The sequence below is a fragment of the Gekko japonicus genome, unplaced genomic scaffold (assembly GCF_001447785.1).
Source record: "Gekko japonicus isolate JY-2015 unplaced genomic scaffold, Gekko_japonicus_V1.1 scaffold189, whole genome shotgun sequence".
Classification (NCBI taxonomy): domain Eukaryota; kingdom Metazoa; phylum Chordata; class Lepidosauria; order Squamata; family Gekkonidae; genus Gekko; species Gekko japonicus.
Window position 1 is genome coordinate 1284326 of NW_015163608.1, and position 22286 is coordinate 1306611.

At 45.2% G+C, this 22286-nt stretch overlaps 1 protein-coding gene across 1 annotated transcript in view; it reads left to right on the forward strand.

Moving 5' to 3' along the window:
• WWC1 (WW and C2 domain containing 1) overlaps positions 1–22286 on the forward strand; it is a 161762-nt gene that overhangs the window by 88639 nt on the left and 50837 nt on the right. The window contains exons 2-3 of the mRNA XM_015407306.1: positions 11536–11645; positions 22155–22270. Of these exons, the coding sequence (XP_015262792.1) occupies positions 11536–11645; positions 22155–22270 (226 nt within the window). The remainder of the gene's footprint in view (positions 1–11535; positions 11646–22154; positions 22271–22286) is intronic.

Below are 22286 nucleotides of genomic sequence, written 5' to 3' on the forward strand. Positions count from 1 at the left end.
CCCCCCAGAATTACAACTGAACTCAAGACAGCAGAGATCTGTCTCCCTGGAGAAAATGGCTGCTTTGGAAGGTGGACTCTGTGGCATTATACCCAGCTGAGGCCTCTCCCTTGCCCAATCCCACCTCAAAACCTCTAAGGACTCCCCAGGCCAGGCCCCACGGCTCCCTCCCTCCCTCCTTCCTTCAAAGGCCAAAAGAGGCCAGGAAAGGGCCCTTCCCCCACACCCTTTCACTGACAGAGCCAGTTAGAAGCCTCCCCCCCCCCCGAACGTTCTAATCTCTCTCTCAGCATTGATGCCTGGAGTTAGATCCCTGCAGAGGCCATTTCCAAAGGTTTTGGGGGGAATTCAGCCGTCCCTGGAGGGATTTCTTAACTTTTTGGATTTTTCTGCAGATACAGGTAGTCTGCTGACTATGTAGGAAAAGCTGTTTGGGCAGAGTGAACTTCCTTTTAGTGGAAATAAGTATCCGCACACGGCGCCCTCTGTTGGAAATTAGATATATAGATATTGTTTACACCACCTAGTTAATGTTAATGCTGATCAAAATCTTGACCTTAGAAAGGCCAGCAGATGGTGAAAGAAATTCATGCTGAAAAGGGAAGTCAGGAGTTGTGGGAAGATGTGTGGAAATTTTCTAAATGTCAGCAAAGAATGTAAAATATAGCCCTGACTTGGATAGCCCAGGCAAACCCAATCTCGTCAGATCTCTGAAACTAAACAGGGCTGATCCTGGCAAGTACTTGGAAGGTAACCTCCAAGGAATACCAGGGCAAGGACACAGAGGCAAGTAATATCAAAAGCCACCTCTCTGAAATGACCTAGCACCACTAGGAATTGCCAGAAGTCTCCATGACTTCCAGACTTTCAGGTGCATACACACATACACGCAATCCCCCCCCCCCAAACTACCCCCCCAAAGAATGTAAATGTATTAATCTGATTTCCGTAAAACTTTAGCTTCGTTCCGTAGATGTTAAATCTTTGCATAATTATCAATGACAAAATAAGTTGGGCGTTATTGTTCTTTCTTAGTACAGGGGCTATAAAGTTTGTCTTGAAATATAGAATTAGGTCCCATGGAGAATTTCTATAGATAGAAAGGATTTTTGTTTGTGGAATGAGACTTTCTTGCCACCTGCCTCCCACTGCAGCCCAGAATGCCTCTCAAACTGCTGCTTCAATGAAAGGGGGGGGAGAACCCCAGGAATAGCTGGAGGGGGAAATCAGTGAAAGTTGTTCCCCTTCCACCTGCAGAAATACTCTGTAGGGTTTAAGCCATAGTCCATGCATGTTAACAAAATGGCACTGAATACTCTTGATGCCTTTTAAAATCAGTTCCAAAATGGCAAGTGCCTGTTTCTGCTCTCTGCCAGCAGTTCTGATTAATTTCTAATATAGTAGTAATAAATTCACCAAAATGAGACCTCCAAAACATTTTGGTAATGATTGTTTAAGAATTTCACTATAGGATGTTTCGCTCTTGCAAAAGGCATTTTAAAATCTTAGCCATAAGTCATCATTGTTGTTGAGGATTATTCTCAGAGATTGTCCTGGCTTCTAAAAAATGCCTTATTAGCATTCTCAAAGCCTGAAAGTAGAAGGAGGGCTGTGCCATTCTGGGCCTGGTTGTGCAACCGTATTTATGGCAAGCATGCGTGTGAATTAACCTTAGGCAGCGGAGAAAGGCCAATTAATTCCCTTGTTTAAGCTTGAATGAGACGAATAATTAAGCTAGTAGCTTTTCAGTATTTTAAAACTGACTTTTGTACACTAATCTTTCTGGTCCTTCATGTTGTGTTGGAACAGTAGCTTCAAGGCATGGTGAAAAAAAGGTAACATGTGGAAACCAAAAACTTAGTTTTGGTGGCATGATCTTTGCCAGTTTTAAATCTGTAACCATGGGGAGGCAGGGAGAGTGGTAAGAAGAGATTATCATATGATTTCTCTCTAATGGTCTTGGGAAGCAGTGGAACAAATTTAGAGTCCAGTGGCACCTTTAAGACCAACAAAGGTTTATTCAAGGTATGAGCTTTCGTGTGCATGCACATTTTGTCAAATACATTGAAAAAGAAGCTAGATTTCAAATGTACAGATACAGACTGAACAGCAAATTAACAGGTAACATGCTTTAAGATATTCAAAGTGAAACTAAATAATAAGCTAAGGTTATAAGGTCAACAGTTGCTTTGATTTAATTAAGAGGGGTAAAGGACAGCAAAGTAATAAATATGTCAAAATAGGGGATAAATGTGAGAAGGCATCTTTTCTAATAGTGGGAAGTAAGCTGAGAGTCACCATTCATCTCCTCTCAGGCATGGAGGTAACTTAATAGCAAAACATTCAATTATTCCTTGCATTACATTCAGTATTCTAATATACCATTCTGAAAAAGAAGTACACTAAAATACAGAGGATGTGTAGACCTTCTTATTGAGAATACATATGTGAGGATTGAATGGGTTAGCATATGTAATGAGATAAGAAACCAATATCTCTGTTGAGTCCTGGGGAGGTTTTTGTTCCAAGTGTTGTAATACCTTGTAATTCAGCAATCTCCCTTTCCTGGTCTTGGGAAGCAACAGCTAAAATGGGTATAGAGCTGGACAAGTCTTGTGAAAGTAGAGAAATTGAGGGTCAAAGTGGATTTCACAACTAAAAATAATGCAAGAAAAACAATATAGTACAATGCAATTAAACTGGATTACAAATTTAGAAAATGCTCTAGAAGACCGAATAATACATACAGTAAAGTCAGATTACAAAACTGGAGAACAATGCAACAAAAACTGGAGAACAATGCAAAGAAATAGCTGTATACAATGAACTGTATACAACAAAGACTGTTTAGACAGAGTCTGTGGTACTGTGCTGCTTTCTGAAGGACTTTTGTTGTGACAGACTTTTTTTGAGTTCCTAGATTATTGGCTGTCTGGTTGTCCTCAGCTCCATATTGTTAAGATAACTGTCATCAGTTTCCACAGATCTTTTTATGTTTTCCTTCTTCTTGCTCTGCACAGTCTTGATTGTATATGGATATTCATATGAAGGACTGTGCCTGTGTTGTGGATTTATTGGATCTGAATGAGATAGTGTACAAGGTGACTCCCAAAAGAGAATAATACAAGTAGAGCCCGCTGGATCTGATCAATGGGCCATCTAGTCCAGCATATTATTTCACATAGTAGCCAACCAGTTGCCCTGGGGGACTAAATAAGCAGAGCATAGAGGTTAGGGCCTTCATATGATACTGCCTCCTAACACTGGTATTTAGCGGTTTTATATGAAGGTTTCCTTTACTCACTATGTCTAGTATCACCTGATGGATCTCTTCTCCATGATTATGGTCTAACCCCTTTAAATGCCATCTATGCTTGTGCCACTATGTCAACTAGCAGTGAATTCCACAGTTTAATTGCTTGTGAAGGAGGAAATTGTGTAACGTGCTGTATAAAAATCAGGTCAGGTAATGGATTTCAGATTCACCTAATTTTTTCATTGCTCTTCTGTTAATGAATTGTCAAAGTGTAACACCTTTCTGTCATTTTCAATCCCAGTGGCTATCACTGTTGCTTTCAGCAGTCAGTGTTGTACCTGACTGTAATAAGACCACGCTACTATATGACATTCTGTAAAGCTGGCCTTGATGTGACAGAACTTCCTCATTCTGGAAACATTAAACCAGTGTTCCAACACCTCTGTGTCTGTTGCTCTTCCTTCACATCACATGTTGATCTGTAAGATATTAAATGGCTTTAATATGATAAACATCTATCAATATTTTAAAGATTAACGTGCTCACTTCGACAGCACATATACTGTAACTGAGAATACTTACTTGTGTTTCTCAATTCAAAATGACAAGTACATATGGAAAGGTGTCCTGGGTAGGTGGGTTGTCTTCTCACTACACAGCTCTCACTTCCTGGAAAGGAACCTTGTGCTTCAGGATCTTTCAGATGTACTGTTAGGCTAATAGAAAGGAAGGTAAGCCTACTTGGACAAAGGCTGCAAAATAAACATGTTTTGCTTTTGCAGATACTTACTGTAAAGAGAGAATCTTACAGAATAGAAGTGGCCTCCTAGAAAGAGAAATAATTAGCTAAGGGCCCTGGGTGAATAAAGGAGTTGTTAGGATTGGGAACCATGAAGAAAACGGGTGGAGACTTGCTGGGGTTAGACTGAAACTTGGAGTTGTGCAGTAGGAGGGAGAACATAATCCTTATGGGGATGTGAATTGTGGTAATCTGAAGATGGAGCTTGGAGCTATGCTGTCACCTATGAAGTTAAAAACACATTCACAGATTCATAAATTTGAAACAGTATTATTCCTTATTCCAATCCATGCTTTCCCCAGCAACATCACCACTGTGTGAACAGTAGTGTTCCACATTATTCATAACTAGGAATAAGGCCTGTTGTGGAAATAAATACGAGTTCTAGAAAGAGGCTCTGGGAGAGTGCCAAGGCCTTGGGCACTCAGCGTCACTTTGCTGTGGCAACCTCAGCAGGGTATAATGACACAGAGTCCACCATTTTCTCCAGAGGAACTGATCTCTGCTACCCGAAGAGCAGTTGTAATTTTCAGTGCTCTCCAGCCCTCACCTGGAGATTGACAATTGTTACCCAGAAAGAAATGGCTGGTTTGGAGGGTGGAGTCTATGGCATTGTACCTGTCTAAGGTCCCACCCCTCCTCAAACATCACCCTTTCCTGGAGTTAGCAACCCTATCTCCTTCCCAGCCAAGCATCAACCTGCCCCTCTGATTTCAGCTTTGCAACCTCCCCCCTCCCTCCTGGAGATCAGTTGTAATTCTGAGTGATCTCCACCCCTCACCTGGAGATTGGCAACAGTGGTTCCCCGGGAGGGAATGGTTGGTTGGGAGGGTGGAGTCTATGACATTGTACCTGCCTGAGGTTCCACCCCTCCTCAAACCTCACCCTCTACAGGTTCCATCCCTCAAATCTCCAGGAATTTCCCACCTGGAGTTGGCAACCCTGTCTCCTTTCCAGCCAATCATCAACCTACCTTTATTTCCTCCTCTCTCTTCAGCTTTCCACTTCCCCCCTCACACACATACCTGCAGCCTCTTCCGTGCTCTGAAGCCCTGACTGCCACAGAGTCCACCATTTTCTCCAGGGGAAGTGATCTCTGCCATTTGGAGAGCAGTTGTAATTCTGAGTGATATCCACCCTCACCTGGAGATTGGCAACAATGGTTTTCCAGGAGGAAAAGTAGTCTTTCTCTGCAATGGGGACCAAAGCAGCTTATATCATTCTCCTCTCCCCCTTTTGACTTGCACAACAACCCTGTGAGGTAAGTTAGACTGAAAGTCTGTGCCTGATCCAAAATCACCCACTCAGCTTCTACAGTAAGAACCTGGATCTAGCAGACCCTGCTCTGAAGCACTGACCACTACGCCTGGGCAGCCAACCTCCAGGTGGAGCCTGACCAGGTATCACAACAGCAACAACAACAGCAGCAGCAGCAGCAGCAACAACAACAACAACAACACTTTCCATTTATTAATCGCTTTCCCCAGTGGGCTCAAAGCGATGTACAGTTACTCAATATAGACATGGGACTAACAATGTTTGTAGGGGACAGGAAAGACAACATATAGTCATTTTTAATTGCACGCGCCATCACTGCCCAGTATAGACGTCTTCTGGCTTGGCTCCGTCATTTTCCGCACGGCTGCTTGTTGGCCAGGCTTCAGTACCCGTATGTCAATCGCCACACTGCCACCGCCTGGCCGGAACATCCATTGCAGGGATTCTTTCATAGCCAAGAAGCTATTTCGCCTTCCAAGCCTCGACCAGGACGTCCAACCGTCAGCTAACACCCTCCCACAAGGGAGATTGGCGTGCCCACCCTCTCTAAGGAGTGGTTCCCATTTTATCTACTTGCCAAAGCTTTTGAATCACTGGGTGGACGATGAGCTGGGGACAACAGGCTGGCTGCTCACACCAGCGCCCAGGTACGAAGACTGCCTTGGGATTGTCCCTGTTTTCCTGCACTTTTTGGCCTTGGGGCAGCAGGGAACTGTAGGCCAGCAGATGAGGAAGCCCCATTCAACCCAGTGAGTGATACCCCTGGAGGCTCCTCTCTTGAACTACAGCTCAATTAAACCTTACGGGGGGACATTTTAAACAAAGAACCACAGCCATCTTACAAACACAGGTAACTGCTGTTTCGTTACACTTACCTACAGCCACTGAGGGGAATGTTAGTCCCACACAGGAGGCAAGGAAGAAAAGTGTATTCGTCAAGACAGAAAGCTGTTTGCCAGTAATTCTGACAGGACACAGTGGCTGAAGGGGGGGTGGACAGGGAAGAGAAGCAGATCCAGCACCTGGCCAATGGCACACGAGTACTCTTGAGTTGCGGCTGACACGCCAATGTTGCCACTCAAAAACAGAATTATTATATAGAGAGATTGTAAGCTTTGCTCTTGCTTTCTACAGTACATGTACTAAGCGTGAGCAAAGCAGTAGTAATGCAATACAAACAATAAAAGAAAACATCAAAAAGAGGTAATTTGAGTAGTATTACTGAATGTATCCCCGCAAAAGATCAGTTTCAGTTAGCCACCAATCCAATATTAATGCTAGGTCAAGATAAACAGAGGTGTTACATTTATCCACAGTATCAAAATAGATTGTCTCTCTCTCTCTCTCTCTCTCTCTCTCACACACACACACACCTATCTTCCTACCTACCTACCTGAAAGGGCCCTGGGGAGCTGCTCTTTGCCCTGTTGAACTAATCCTGTATATAAACTTGAGCAATGTGTGTACCTTGATCCTGATCCAATGGGGCCTCACATGATAGAGGATTCACTAACAAATACTGAAACTTTTTTTTACTGTTTGAAGCATAGCTTTCTAAATGTGCAAGTTTGATGTACTTTTCATTTATGTAAGTTTATTGAAACATTTTGTTTAGTACTCCAGTACAAAACTATCAAAACTACAGCAGTAACTATCCTTCTTTCGCAACCCAAACCCAACAGGCATAGAGGAAGGACAATGAATGTGAAGGGGAAATGGAGGATGAGGAGTAGAAAACAAGAAACTTTAAGAGATCCAGAAACAAGAATAAGAGTCAGGATTCCCAAGAATTCAGAGCAGATGCTTAGTGCTAGCATCAAACCTATTTAATAGTATGTGGTTTGATTGCTTAGCCCAAAGGTTCATCTGTCCAAGTTGGGTATATGGTGGGGTAGGTGCAGTCATAATGTAACATAATATATAGACATGGATCTAGCAATGTGCAAGTGAAACAAATTTATTTTATTTACCAAATTTGTATGCCACCTTTGTGCCCTTACAAGGGCTACCAAGGCAGTTAACAATTTAAAACATATATAATAAAACCACATTTTAGAACCATTTAAGTCAACCCCCCTCCCAACACACATCAAAGTAAAACAGAACTAAAATATATATGCTACATAAAAATATTGGTTAGGACCAATGTTCCCTCTAAGCTCCGAAGCTCTGTGTGCAAAAATTTTTCTTTGTGAGCCAAACCATAAAAGTGAGCATTTTACATTTTAATTTTTTTAAATTTCAGTTTATGAGCGTACAAAACATACAAACATAAAATGTAACCATAACCTTGTGAGAATCTCAGAATGAATTTTTTAAACTACATTTTAAGAATAATTTAAAAATTCTAACAGTTCTGGTCACCACACCTTAAAAAGGATATTATAGCTTTAGAAAAAGTGCAGAAAAGGGCAACTCGAATGATAAAAGGGTTGGAACACTTTCCCTATGAATAAAGGTTAAAGTGCTTAGGGCTCTTTAGTTTGGAGAAACGATGACTGGGGTGACATGATTGAGATTTATAAGATTATGCATAGGATTGAGCAGGTAGAGAAAGAGGTACTTTTCTCCCTTTCTCACAATACAAGAACTTGTGGGCACTCAATGAAATTGCTGAGCAGTCGGGTTAGAACGGATAAAAGGAAGTCCTTCTTCACCCAAAGAGTGATTAACACATGGCATTCACTGCCACAGGAAGTGGTGGCGGCTACAAGCATGGACGGCTTCAAAAGGGAATTAGATAAGTATATGGAGCAGAGGTCCATCAGTGGCTATTAGCCAAAAGGTATAGATAGGGACTCTGGGGCAAGTGATGCTCTATCTTCTTGGTGCTTGGGGGGGTCAACAGTGGGAGGGCTTCTAGTGTCCTGGCCCCACTGGTGGACCTCCTGATGGCACCTGGTATTTTTGGCCACTGTGTGACAGAGTGTTGGACTGGACGGGCCTTTGGCCTGATCCAACATTGGTGTCTCTTATGTTCTTAAATTCTTATGTTAACTGAAAACAGTATCAAGTCTCATTACAGCAAATGTTTTAATTGGACTTCTCTCTGATCATTGAATTCTTAGACCCCAAATATTCTGTGGGTCTCTGAGGTGCTACTGGACTGGACTCTTCTACTGCAGACCAACACACACCCTCTGAAAGTATCATTAAAGTCACTTTTGTTAATGCTGATATCATAAATTAAAACTTGGCATTTATACAGCTCATTTAAGTCCTTCACTTACATTTTCACAATGACCCCTAGAGTAACCCTATGGGGAAGGGCAGTATTATTGTTCCACAGTTTAAATTGCCTTATTTACTTAATAATTCCTCCCCCCCCCCAGCGAGTAGCAATGCTGGTCTGCACTACCATTTGAGTCCTGGACAAGATTTTCAGGGTATACAAGAGATTTACAACAAAAGCTTATACCCTACTAAAAGACGCCCACCCCTGCCAGGACCCCCATCCTCCCAGCTTCCCCCTTTCATCCTCCATCTCCCCCCCTTCAACAAATCTTGAGGGGCAAGTAACCAAGTCAAATTAACAGTGGAAGCAACATCAGACAAACAAACTAACACAATGGGCTTTCCTGCCCCGCCGGCTCTCCTGCTGGCATGCTGATCTCAGGGGCAGCAAAACTCAGGCACTCAGGCACACGTGGAGGCCAGCTCCTTCCACCACCACCCCCAAACAAACACCATGGGCTTTCCTGCCCCACGGGCTCTCCTGCTGGGATGCTGATCTCAGGGGAAGCAAAACTCAGGCACTCGGGCACACGTGGAGGCCAGCTCCTTCCACACACCCCAAACAAACAAACGCAATGGGCTTTTGTGCCTTGCCGGCTCTCCTACTGGCATGCTGACCTCACGGGAGGCAAAACTCAGGCACTTGGGCACATGTTGAGGCCAGCTCCTTCAACCCCACCCCCAAACAAATGCAATAGGCTTTTGTGTCCCGCCAGCTCTCCTGCCGGCATACTGATCTTACGGGAGGCAAAACCCAGGTACTTGGGCACACATGGAGGCCAGCTCCCTCCGTCCCCCCAAAAAACAAACAAACACAATGGGCTTTTGTGCCCCGCTGGCTCTCCTATCGGCATGCTGATCTCACGGGAAGCAAAACTGAGGCTCTTGGCCACATGTGGAGCCCCAGTTAAAACAAAACACACAGAATGATGGGCTTTTTGCTACCCCAGCGGCTCCCCTGTCGCCATCCTCGGCCCACGGGAAGCAAAAACCAGCCACCCAATCACATGTGGAGCCCAGCAAGGGAGAGACTTACCTGAGATGACCCGTGGGGCAGACGAACAGATCTTCTTGGGTGGCACTAAGTTCCAGACTCCCACTACTAGCCAACTGGCATAGCAGGAGGGCTCTTCCTTGAGTCTTAGTTGGAATCGAATGTAGGGCTGGGCCCCGCAAGCACCTCGCTTTATAGGGCCTGCCCTGCAGCCAGGCGGCAGATCTCCAGCTAGAGAGCAGCCAGTGAGTCAGCTGCCTTTGCCTGGCAAGTTGATGGTTGAGAGTGAGAATGGGAGAGCGGGGCCACCCACTCCTTGGGCCTATGCGCTGGGCTAAAAATCCCTGCGCTGGACCCCCGAAATTGCTGCGCTAGCGCAACCCAGCACAGCTTACAGGGAACACTGGTTAGGACGGAAGAATCACTGAAGTAATGCTAACTGAAATTTAGCATGGTTCCGCTCATGTGAGATTTTGTGCAACACTTAATGCTTTCTTCCCTATATATTGAATACACATGGTGCTGCCTTTTACTGAATCAAACCCTTGGTCCATCAAAGTCAATATTGTCTACTTAGACTGGCAGCAGCTCTCCTGGGTCACAGGTAGAAGTCTTTCACATCACCTACTGCCAGATCCTTTAACTGGAGATTCCAGGGATTGAACTTGGGACCTTCTGCATGCCAAATGAATTCTGTATCACTGAGCCACGGCCCCTCCCCAAACATTGACCAGACATTATTTGCTCAAGATCTTGCACAAGCAGAAATGCAAGTAGGAATACAATATGTGGGAATACAACATGTTTGACGTAGGCGAAGTTTCTATCACTGTTCTTGCATTTTGGCTTCTGTGGGAGCTCTAGTGCAACTGGAAATTTACTACTGGATTCAACCCATAGTTTAATTTTTTTCTTGTTTAATTACTTTTTGTGTGTGTAGATCTGATACATAATGTGAAAACACAAGTTTATTTCTTTCCTATTGGATAGCACTGTTTTACTCATTGGCATGAGTAGTTCTAAAATTGGTCCCAAAGATCTCTGAAAAGCACACTGGAGTAATCCTGGTCAGGATCACTAAGAATAAATAGAATTTGTGATAGGAATTTAGGGCTGTTGAAGCTGATTGTTAGCAAGCCAGTTGACGTTCAGCACTCATAAATCCCTGACTGTAATCAATGGGAAGTAAAAGTTTTTAGGCTTGGCTGAATTGCTTCTACTAATACATTAGCCATAAATCTTATTGTGTTCTCCTTTTGTTCTCAGTGTAGTTGCAGAACTAAGCTAAAAGGGGAAGCTTTAAATATTGTACAGATCACTTTAATTTATTTCATTAATTACTGTTGGGTTTTCAGGACAGCTTTTTCTTTAAAATGTATATAAAACAGTATAGCCTTTTTAATATATATTTATTTTTAACATCTGTGTTTGATGTACTGAGGAAGGATGGTTTATAAGAGAGGCTACTTAAAAATAAATTATCTAGTGTTTACACTTACAGGGCTTAGGAACTGTGAAGAGTGTAAACTAGCTTAAATCAGGGTGTAGTACTTTGTCACCTGATGTAATTTAATATTCTTCATCCCCATTATTTCCTTTGTGCAGTTTTAATAATTCACACATTGCAAATCAAACATAACTTGCTCCTACATGCCTACATATTTTCCAAGTAAGAGACAGACTTGTTCATTGTTTCACGGGGGCAGAATTTTCTGATAGGAGACCTTCATGTTGTCTTGTTAAATGAGTACTTGCTGAACCTGGTCAGGAATGGGAATTTTATCCAGAAATGATATTGACTAAACTTGCTGTGTATAATAAATGGAGAAAATGAGAATATCTGTGGGTGTATGCCATTTATCAGCTATGCTTCTCTTAACTATTTTTAGTGGAAAGAATGCCATTAATTTTGTTTTTAGAACTGTTGATTGGCAAAAATTTGTGGGATCAAAATATTTATATTTTTCTTTTCAGGTATACTAAGCCACTAACCTTTGCTGACTGCATAAGTGATGAGTTACCATTGGGATGGGAAGAGGCATATGACCCTCAAGTTGGAGTCTATTATATTGACCATAACACCAGTAAGTGTGATGTGATTTTTGTAGCATTGTGAAAACACTTAATCTCTGCAACATGCTTTATCTCCAAATCTGTCTGGATTTCTCATTCCAGATACATCTGCACACTGTGCACGTTTGACACTCCTAACGAGTCGGTGCATACATTGAATGTATGTAAAGAGGAATCAGGTTGAACACATTTGTGGAGGACCCCCCCCCAGTTTTAAAAGTGTGGATTTCCCCCCCCCCCGGAAGTGGCAGGGAGCTAATTCAGTTGCCTGCTAATGGCCCTGGTAGAAAAACCAAGTAAGGAATTTGGTGCTAGGAAGTCTCCACTCTGTGTGTACATGGCTATTTCTCCAGGGGAACCCCAAAGTTTTAATTGGTCTCCGTTGTCACCAGGCTCTGGGTAACAGAGGACATAGAGGCAGGGCCTCAGGATGAGAAGGGGAGCTAGGAGCCCTGTTCCTCCTAGCAGGAACCTCCCCCAAGGGCAGGGTGGTAGCAGCGAGTTACCATAGTGGAAGAAAGAAGTAACCCCCTCTAGGAGTTGGCAACATCAAGAAGGGGTGGGCAACATTAATCCCCAATGTCCTCACATTCAACAGAAGGCCTGCATAGGATGCTCTGCATGTTGCATCTTTGGTATATAAGGAATGCTGCAAAAAGCAGCACCCCTCCAGATTACATGGAAAAGTCCATGCCTGTATGTATTTAAATGCACTGGTCTAAGTATAAATCTTCCACTGAGTACTTGAGAATTGGGGGTGTACCTATGGGTTTAGTCTCACTTCCTTCTTGCAAGTGTGTGGTGTATATATGTGGCTAACTCCACTATGGGTCTTACACGTTTGTCTTCCACTTCCAGCTCTGTCCAGACTTTTACTTCATTAAAGCATGTAGATAGTTGTAGGATCAAATATGAAATATTATTTTAGAATTGGTATTAGAAGTAGAATATATTTTCCCAGAACTCCTGTAATATATTGTGATAATGTGTTTATTCCTAGCATGCCTTTTTACTGAGAGGTTTTTCAGCCTAGAAGTTGATTTAACATATTTTCTGCCAGCATCCAGTCTGATCTGATGAAATACTAATCCTTCCTGATTTACATATATAATTTTATACAGTTATAGAACTGTAGACTTTTCCCTAATACGGATTTTTAAAAATTCTAATATCAAGTTAATTAAAAACTGAAAAAATAAACAATACTTGTCATAGTCCCGCCTTGGGAATATTTTGATTGAAAGGAAATGTACATAAATAAAAAGTTTTTAAAACTAGACTTACTGATCACATCTTGAGGCATTGTTGGCAACAGCAGTGTATAAATTACTAAGATTATCATACAAGAACTTCTATAAAATCTCAATAAAATCCTGTATAGATTTATGGTGTGACCTCATTTTGAATACTCTACAGTTCTGGTCACCATATCTCAAAAAGAACATTGCAGAGCTAGAAAAAGTCCGCAGGAGGGCAACCGAGATGATTAGGGGTGACATGATTGAGGTTTATAAAATTATGCATAGAATAGAGAGAGTTGACAATGAGACATTTTTCTCCCTCGCCTAAAATACTAGAACTTGAGGGCATCCAATGAAGCTGATTCAGGATGGACAAAAGGAAATACTACTTTACGCACAGGGTGATCAAAATGTAGAATTTGCTCCCAGAGGGTGTAGTGATGGCCACAGGAATAAACAGCTTTAAAAGGGGTTTAGATAGATTTATGGAAGAGAAGCCTATCAATGGCTACTAGCCATGGTGGCAGAGGGAAACCTCCTCATTCAGAGGCACTAAACCTCTGAATCCCAGAGCCAGGAGGCAACATCAGGGGAAGGTCTTGACCTCTGTGCTCTGTTGTTAGCTGTCCAGAGGAACTGGTTGGCCACTGTGTGAGACAGGATGCTGGACTAGATGGACTATTGGTCTGATTGAGCAGGGCTCTTCTTATCTTCTTATGTTGATATAGCTTTTGTATAGTTAAGGAGGAGGTAGTGGGATCATCTGATACTACAGTGTTGCTGAAATTAAGTGCGAACTTGATTTAGATAAGGTACACTGAAAACCCCTGTGAGAGCAAGATTATAATAAAAACATAAAAACAATAGTGTTACTGCTGCCCTATAACATGTTCCTGCAGAAGATTCCTTGGACACGATCCCTGCCTGCTGCATAAAAAATCCTCTAGTGTTGTTATGAGGCTACCAGATAATTCTAAAGAGAATAATAAATGTTTTCCTCCTACTTAATTGACTTGCTTGCCTACACTAATACTTAACAAAAGTTGACTAGTATTTATACTACTGACTGCGTAACCCTATGCAGACTTAGGTAAAGGTAAAGGTTTCCCTTGCTCCAAAGCCAGTCAAATCCAACTCTAGGGGGCAGTGGTCATTTCCGTTTCCAGGTTGAAGAGCCATCACTGTCCAAAGACTTCTCTGTGGTCATGTGACTGGCATGACTAAACACCAAGGTGCACGAAACGCTGTTACCTTCCCACTGAAGCAGTACCTACTTATCTACCTGCAATTTCTTGCTTTTGAACTGCTAGGTTGGCAGGACCTGGGGCCAGAGACAGGAGCTCATTCCATCATGTGTCACTAGGGTCTTGAACTGCCGAACTACAGACCTTTCAGCCTGCAGCTCATCAGCACTGGCCTGCGGTGCATAGAGTCCCGGTCCCTCGAGCTGGGGTTGCTCTTCAGCCTCCGGAGCTGTCACCGCCTAAGTTGCTCTATATGCTTTTTCAGGAGTTGGCCGTCCTCTGTAGAGACCTCATAGGATACCGGGCCGGTGACTCGGACTACCCGTCCGGCAATCCAGGGGGGCCCTCTCCCAAAGTTCCAGATGAACACGGGGTCACCTGGAAAGAACCCCCGGGGAGCATTCCTGTGTTTCGTCAGTCTCCTTGAGTCTGGTGCCCGGTCTGGATGTAGGCGGTCCAACAGGATAGTGGGGTGCCGGCCCATCAACAGTTCCGCTGGGCAGCGCCCGGTGATGGGGTTGGTTGTCGTCCGCTGTGTCAGTAGGAAGTGGGCAAGCCGGAACTCCCAGTCTCCATCTGTGATCCGGCTGAGGGCTTCCATTGCTGTGCGAACCATCCTCTCCGCTTGGCCGTTGGTCACGGGGTGGAAAGGTGCTGATCTTACCTGCCGGATCAGATTCTGCTGGAGGAAGTCCTGGAACTCCGCTGATATGAAGGCAGTCCATTGTCGGAGACTATCATATCCAGCAGCCCATGGGTGGAGAAGATCCGGCAGAGTGAGCGTATGACTACCTTCACAGAGGTGGTGGACACGGGGCTGATCTCCAACCATTTGGAGTACAAGTCTACTGTTCCTTGGAATACCAGCCCCTGGAAGGGCCCGGCAAAGTCAATATGTAGCCGGGACCAAGGTTTCTGTGTTGACTCCCATGACTGGGTTGGTGCGCTTGGCGGGTTCGGGCAGACTGCCCGGCAGGTCTGGCATCTCCTCATCCAGGCCTCGATCTCGGCATCAATTCCCGGCCACCAAACATAGCTCCGGGCCATAGCGTTCAACCTTACAACTCCCGGATGCACCTCCTGGAGAGCATTGAGGACTTGTTGTCGCAGGGCGTGAGGGACTACAACCCTGTCGCCCCACAGGAGACAACCCTTGAACGCCGACAGCTCATCCCTTCAGGTTGCGAATGCCACGAACTCGGGGCCAGCAGAGGACGTAGGCCACCCCCTCATCACCCAGCCCCAAACCTGGGAGATGATGGGGTCACGGGCCAATTAGGCAGCTATATCTGCAGCCTGAAGGGGCAGCTCAAGGAGGCCTTCTAGCATCAGGACCCCAAAAGTGGGGGCCGAGTTGGCATCCCTGGACAGGAGGGGCAGTCTGCTGAGGGCATTGACGTGCCCCATTGCCTTGCCCGGGCAGTGTTCCAGGCGGTAATTGTAGCTGGCCAGGAAGAGGGACCAACGGAGAACCCTGGGCGAGAGCACCTGGGTGGTCTGCTTGTCTGCCACAAATAAGCCGAGGAGAGGCATGTGGTCAGTTGCAATAGTTAAGGGGCACTCGTACACAAAGTTATAAAACTTTTTCACCCCCGCCACAATCGCCAACCCCTCCCAGTCTATCTGCACATAATTGCGCTCAGCAGCTGTCAAAGTCCGTGAGTAGTGTGCCACTGGGACCTCCTGGCCATCAGGAAGAAGGTGGCCCAGAATGGTGCCGACGCCATAGGGGGAAGCGTTGCACGCTAGGACTACAGGTGGGGACTCATCAAAGTGCGGCAACACCTCATTCAAGATGAGGAGCACCTTGACCCCCTTGAATGCCGCCTCCTCCCTCGGGCCCCACAACCAGGGTGCTGATTTGTCCAGGAGGCCGTGAAGAGGCTCCACAATTGCAACCTTGTGTGGCAGGAAGGCGTGATAAAAGTTCAGTAGTCCTAAAATTGCCTGAAGTTCTGCCTTGCATGCGGGTCTGGGGGCCTCCACAATGGCCTTGACCTTGTCCCTCACCGGATGGAGGCCGGACGGATTGACCCAGAAGCCCAGGAAGTCCACCTCCAGAACTCCAAGGAGGCACTTCTCTGTTTGACTTTGAGGCCCACTGAGTTGAAATGGCTAAGGACGGTGCAGAGGCAGGAGGCGAAGTTGTCTGGGGTGGCCACGGCAATGAGGATGTCATCGAAAAATGGCATTACCCCAGGGATCCCGTTCAACAAGGAGTCCATTAATTGCTGAAATATCCCCGGGGCCACACTTACGCCAAACTGCAGCCTCCTAACCTTAAAAGCCCCCCCGTGCATTACAATAGTCTGGGCCGTTGCTGTGGTCTCATTCACTGGCAGATGTTGGTACACCTGCGTGAGATCCAACTTGCCAAAAATCTTAGCCCCCGCTAAGGAAGACAACACAATGCTCACGACTGGGGCTGGGTAGGCATTGTCGTGGAGGGCCTTGTTCAATGTACATTTATAGTCCGCGCAGATGTGGACATCATCATTGGGCTTTATGGGGATTACAATGAGGGTCTCCCACAGCGCATGGGAGACCAGTTCGAGGACCCCTTGTGCCACTAAACGGTCTAGCTCTGCATTGATTTTCAGCCGCAAAGTGAGCGGGACGGTGCGGAACCGCATGCGGATGGGAGAAATTTGGGGGTCGAGTTGCAATGGCCCCCCCTTGTAACAACCCAGAGCCCCATCAAAGACCACAGGGAATTCCCCACAAACCTCAGCAAAGTCCCGCAGCGCACATTTATTCACCCCCCTGCTGTGATGCCCAATGGTGCAAACCACGCCCGCCCCAATAAGCTAACCAAATTCTCCTCCACTACTATTAAGTCCAGGAAACGCTCGAAGCCCCGGTACTGCACCCGGAAAGTCCCCACACCCCGTATTGGAACTGGGTTCCTCTTGAAGTCCACCAGGTTTAAGGGTGAAGGCCGCAGGAGGGGTCCACCATTCGGACAAAGTCTGTTCAGCGTTTCCACAGATATGATGGAAGCCGCTGACCCTGAGTCCACTTCCATAGGTTATGGGGACCCCTTGATCGTGACCTGGACCTGGATCTTCGGGGCTGCGGGCAAGTTGGGGAGGCATAGTACCTGTAGTGAGGGCTGGCTGGTCAGGAGATGGTCCATGCCCTCGTAGTGCGCGGAGGCCTGGCGGTGTGGTTGCAGTTGGAGTGGATGGTTCTGGTTGCCCTTGGATCTGCAGACACAGGCGAGGTGTCCTTGTTTTCCACATGTGTGGCAGTTGGCATCATGGAACCGGCATAATTTGCGCTCATGCGCCTCTCTGCAGCTGGCACACGGGGAACATCCAGCAGGCTTACCGGTATGTCCGGGGGCTGCGGCAGATCCTGGAGGCTTCCGGCAGTGGGGTATGTGGATGAAACGGACGTCGTCCTCATCTGAGGTCTTGGGCACTGAGTTGGGGAGCACGAGATGGGATGTTGCCGGTGGTCGGTCGTGGTGGGTGGCCTTGTGGGCTGTGGTGAGCTGGAGGACCTTGTTGAGTTTGATGTTGGTTGTGCCGATCATCTTTCGGTGGAGCTTCACGTCACTGATTACCCAGGCGAACTGGGTCAAGAGGTTCTCCTCCACCTTGGAGAAGTTGCACTCCATGGCGTGTTGGCGCAGTGCGGCCATGAATGCTGCGGCCATCTCACCGGGCTTCTGGATGCACCCCTGGAATTCCATCCGCTTGGCCAGCATCGTTGGCTTGGGCGTGAGGTACCTAATCAGGGCATCTATCATCTCCTCGTACGTACACTCGAGGATAGCCTTCGGGGCCAGGAGGCTCTTCACAAGCCAGATGGTGTTCACGCCACAAGAGCTGAGGAGAAGAAGCCTTCTCTTGCCCGCATTGGTTATCTCATGGAAGGTGAGATGGCAGGTTAGCTTGTCTGTCCACGAATCCCAGAGCTCGGGATAAGTGGGGTCGAAAACCATGAGGTGTCCCGGAGCGGAGGCCATGACTCTAGTGTGGAGTGGGGGGAGCGATGTTCAGTGACGCCGGATGCAGTGCGGTGCTGCTTGGGAGCGGTGCAGGGCATGGTGGCGTTTTCTGTAACGATGCTCGGTGCTGCACTGGAAGGTAAGCCTGGCCTGCTCATCGGGATTCCACCTTCGTCGCCACTGAAAAGTGCTGGGTTCGACGCGTGGAGAACTCGGACTATGTCATGCATTCAGATGCGTTTATTGTACTTCACAACAAGACAAGGAAAAATGGCCCTGCAAGGCCAACTATATACACTCCACCTGTCACACCTCTGTCCCCAAAGGAGGGTTTGAATTTCCCACCAAGGGTGGACTCAAAGTGGACTAGGATTCTGCTTCCCCTTTGTGTTTGGGGACCAAGCTCCTGCTTTAGTCGCGGACCCCTGGTGGCAGTCCGCGTACATAACATTAAAGAAAAGTGGTATTTGCGTTTCCTTGGGCTTTGTTTGAGTATCTAGAGAGAAGCCAGGTTTATAATCTGTTGGCAATCTGACACTTGCCTCAAAATTATCCCATAATTCAGTTAAACCCAATACTGGCCCCAAAATTATCTCATAATTCAGTTAAACCCAATACTGGTTGACAATTTGTATTAGAAGTATGTATATAATGTCTTATGGCTGTCTCAGTGGGCCATTTTTCAAAAGCAGTTGGGATGAATTTGTGTTTTACGGAGGATGATAATTTGTTTAGTAGTTGAAGCTCAGGTAGTACTGTAACTGATCAACTGGGTTTAATTAATTAACTGCTAGAATGCAATAATAGGACTAAATCCGTTAGATATAGGAAAGAACAAATTGTGGCATTTGTGTGGTACTTGTGCAGTCTGTCAACACTGATATCTGTCAATCCTGCCTGTCAAATTTCTCTTCTTGGGTACTTAATAACATTTGCTACTACCATTACTGCCACTATTGTTGGTTAAATTTGACGTAAAAATGGCAGAGAGAATTTCAGAGCACTGGAAGAAGCTGCAAAGAATTATTGATTTTTGTACCATTTCTGTCTATAGTTCCGCTCCTTCTCCCAAGGTTGTATATAGCAAGTCTTTTAGTGATAGAAATTATACACAGTGGTACAGATGCCAGAATAATTTATACTTAGTTCTTCACAAAATAGGGTTGAGATGTCCTAGATGATCCTAAAAAAACCATATCAAAGGCAGTATCTTACATTTTAAAGCATGCGATGGAGAGAGAAGAGGCCTTAGATTTGTTGTTTAACTGTACACTCTCTGTCTTTTGTATTTGGTAAGTTCTCTGACCATATACTGCATATGCTGTCAGCCGCTGTCTTAATCTGTCGGCACAGGCATGACATATTTAAGTCTTTTGGTTTGTGGCAGGTATTCTTCTGTATCCCAGATTACGCAGCTGCAAAGAATATCTTTGCTTTAACAGCTTCCTTGCCACAACAGTTTTTACTAAATGTTTAAAGAACTTCTAAGTTATGGAGATTAGATTCCCTTGGTTTCCTGCAGTCCCTTTGCATGTATTATTCATTATGTGGTAACTAGGCATCCTAGCTCAAGCATGATTAGTTCAGACAGCCTGCAGCATTTAAAGCTGGTTGAAAAAACGAAATTCTTGTCCTTATTTTTCAAAGAAAAAACAGTGGCAGAAACGGAAAGAAACAGGAGATTTCCCTTCTGCCCTGGCACATGAACTCTCACTTGCTTACAAACCAGAATGAAATGAAAATTCAGATATTGGCATCTTCCCATTTATATCTGTAATATCATGCAATCTTGTTCCATGGAACTAGGAAGCAGTGTACATCTCAGATGGGAACAACTAAGACTGAAGAAATTTCTTCTGTATTATAGCTGAGGCTATGGCCTCTTTCAAACAACCTTTGTAATCTGTTTTAGCTGCTGGTTGCTAATGGATATTTTGTGTCATTTCAGACACAACTATTTTGGCTCTCAGCTGCTGTTTTTATTTACCTTTTCAAACAAAGCCACTTGTGTCCCATTTGCAAAGTGGGGCTCAGCTGGTTTTTGTTTTTGTTTGAAAACTCCCATTTGTCCATTTTCAGATGTTCTTTGCATTTCTGGATTGCTGTAGTGTGGTATTTAAAATGTCTGTGGTGCTTCTGAAAGTGCCAGTTTACCCCACCCTTTTTCTCAGAAGGTTCTATTTCAGCTTTTGTTAATATTCTAACGTTTGTGCTGTAGTGTTAAACCAGGGCCCCCCCAAACTGGTGCCCATGGGTGTCATGGCACCCACTGAAACCTTTTCTGGTGCCCACCAAGCATTTTTAGGAATTGGGTAGGGCCAGGTGGGTCTTTTCCCTAGCAAGGCTTCTGATTGACTATTGGAGATTTGATTGGCTGTGCAGATTTCTTTTAAACATTGCTTTAACAGCATCTGCCAGGACAGTGCAAGGATCTACACGGTGTTACTGAAGTTAAGCTGTGGCAATCATTTTGTGACTAGCTGTGCCTCCTGTGGCAGTCCTTTTGTTGCTGTGCCCACCGTGCTATGTCAGAATTCCAAATGCGCCCACAGGCTCAAAACATTTGGGGACCCCCTGTGCTGAACCAATATAGGAATTCAGTGCTATAGTGACAGCATTAAGATGCTTGCAGCTGTTATTGAGTTGCTGTAGTGTAGTGGCCAATTTGGTGTAGTGGTTAAGTGCATGGACTCTAATCTGGGAGAACTGGGTTTGATTCCCCACTCCTCCACTTGCACCTGCTGGATGACCTTGGGCAAGCCATAGTTCTGTCCAGGGGTCATTTTGGGGGGGGACGCGGGTGGACGCTATCCCCCCGGGTGAGGTGCGGGAGGGCGGGGCCTGGAGCTCCCTGCTGGTGCCTGCTGGAGGTCGCCGCCGGCTGTGGGGAGGACACACTTCCGGTGATGTCAGAGGGTGTGGCATATGCTAATGAGTTATGCTAATGAGTCCCCCTAGCTCTTTTTCTACGAAATGACCCCTGGTTCTGTCAGAGCTGTTCTTGAAAGAGCAGGTCTCGAAAGAGCTCTCTCAGCCTCACAACCTCTGTTGTGGGGAGGGGAAGGGAAAGGAGTTTGTAAGCCGCTCTGAGACTCCAAATGAAGGGTGGGGTATAAATCCAGTCTCCTCCTCCTCCTTCTTCGTTGTTGTCGTCTCCTGCTGCTGCTGCTGCTGTTGTGTTGGACTAGTGCTAGTTAGAACATTTAAAAAACTGAAATAGAACTCACTGCAAGAAAGGGCGGGGGAGGGGAGTGGCATGGTTGGAAATGGGCAGAGTGCTTCAGTCATGGCTCATAAATGGATTTAAATATGCTGTCTGAAACTTCTTCTCCATGTTGCTTTACAAGGAATGAACCAGCAATGGATAACATCCGGTTTAAAATGGCAATGTGAAAGGGGGCATATGTTATGTAAAGTTCTTGTTTACCTGTCCATTCTTCTGTACTCCATGGAAAGCAGACATAGCTTCCTAAAATGAGTAGGTGTACCTATATATCTGTAACAGAGGAAATTCAGTGTTTGTTTTGTTTTGTCTAATAAATCTTCAAATGATAGGCTGTGAATAGCGCATTTAGGTAAGGGAATAAATGACCCAGAAAAATGTAGCATCCATCATATGCAAACCTGAAAGCAATTTTTTGTATATGATATAATAAAAGAAACAATAAACTGTAATGAAATGGAAGATGGGTTACATACAGGGCACACTAACTGCCTGGCCTATTTGGTTTTCCTGTTGGGATATCCAAGGCTGTTGCCAATTCCATGAGAGTAATCACCTTGAGTTGCCTTAATAGAAGCATATCCGTAATAAGGTGCTTCATACAGGCTAACAGCTCCAGGTTAATTTCTGTAATTGCCCTGCCTCCTGCTTGTCTATTCTAGTTTGGAGTGATAGGAACAGATTTGTGTTTTTAAGGAGCAGCGTTAAAACAACTGCCTGGTTCTAGTAGCTGTATATCCTTGGCAGACGCAAGTGCCACATTCATAGAGTGAGAAATGGGACATGATAGAAATATTGATTGTAGGCATGATGCCATCATTTTTTAAAATTTATCTTTACTCTCTTTTTGCTTAAAGAAACCACCCAGATAGAGGACCCTCGAGTACAATGGCGACTGGAGCAGGAGCATATGCTGAAGGACTACCTTGTATTGGCACAAGAGGCACTGACAGCTCAGAAGGAGATTTACCAAGTAAAGCAACAGAGGC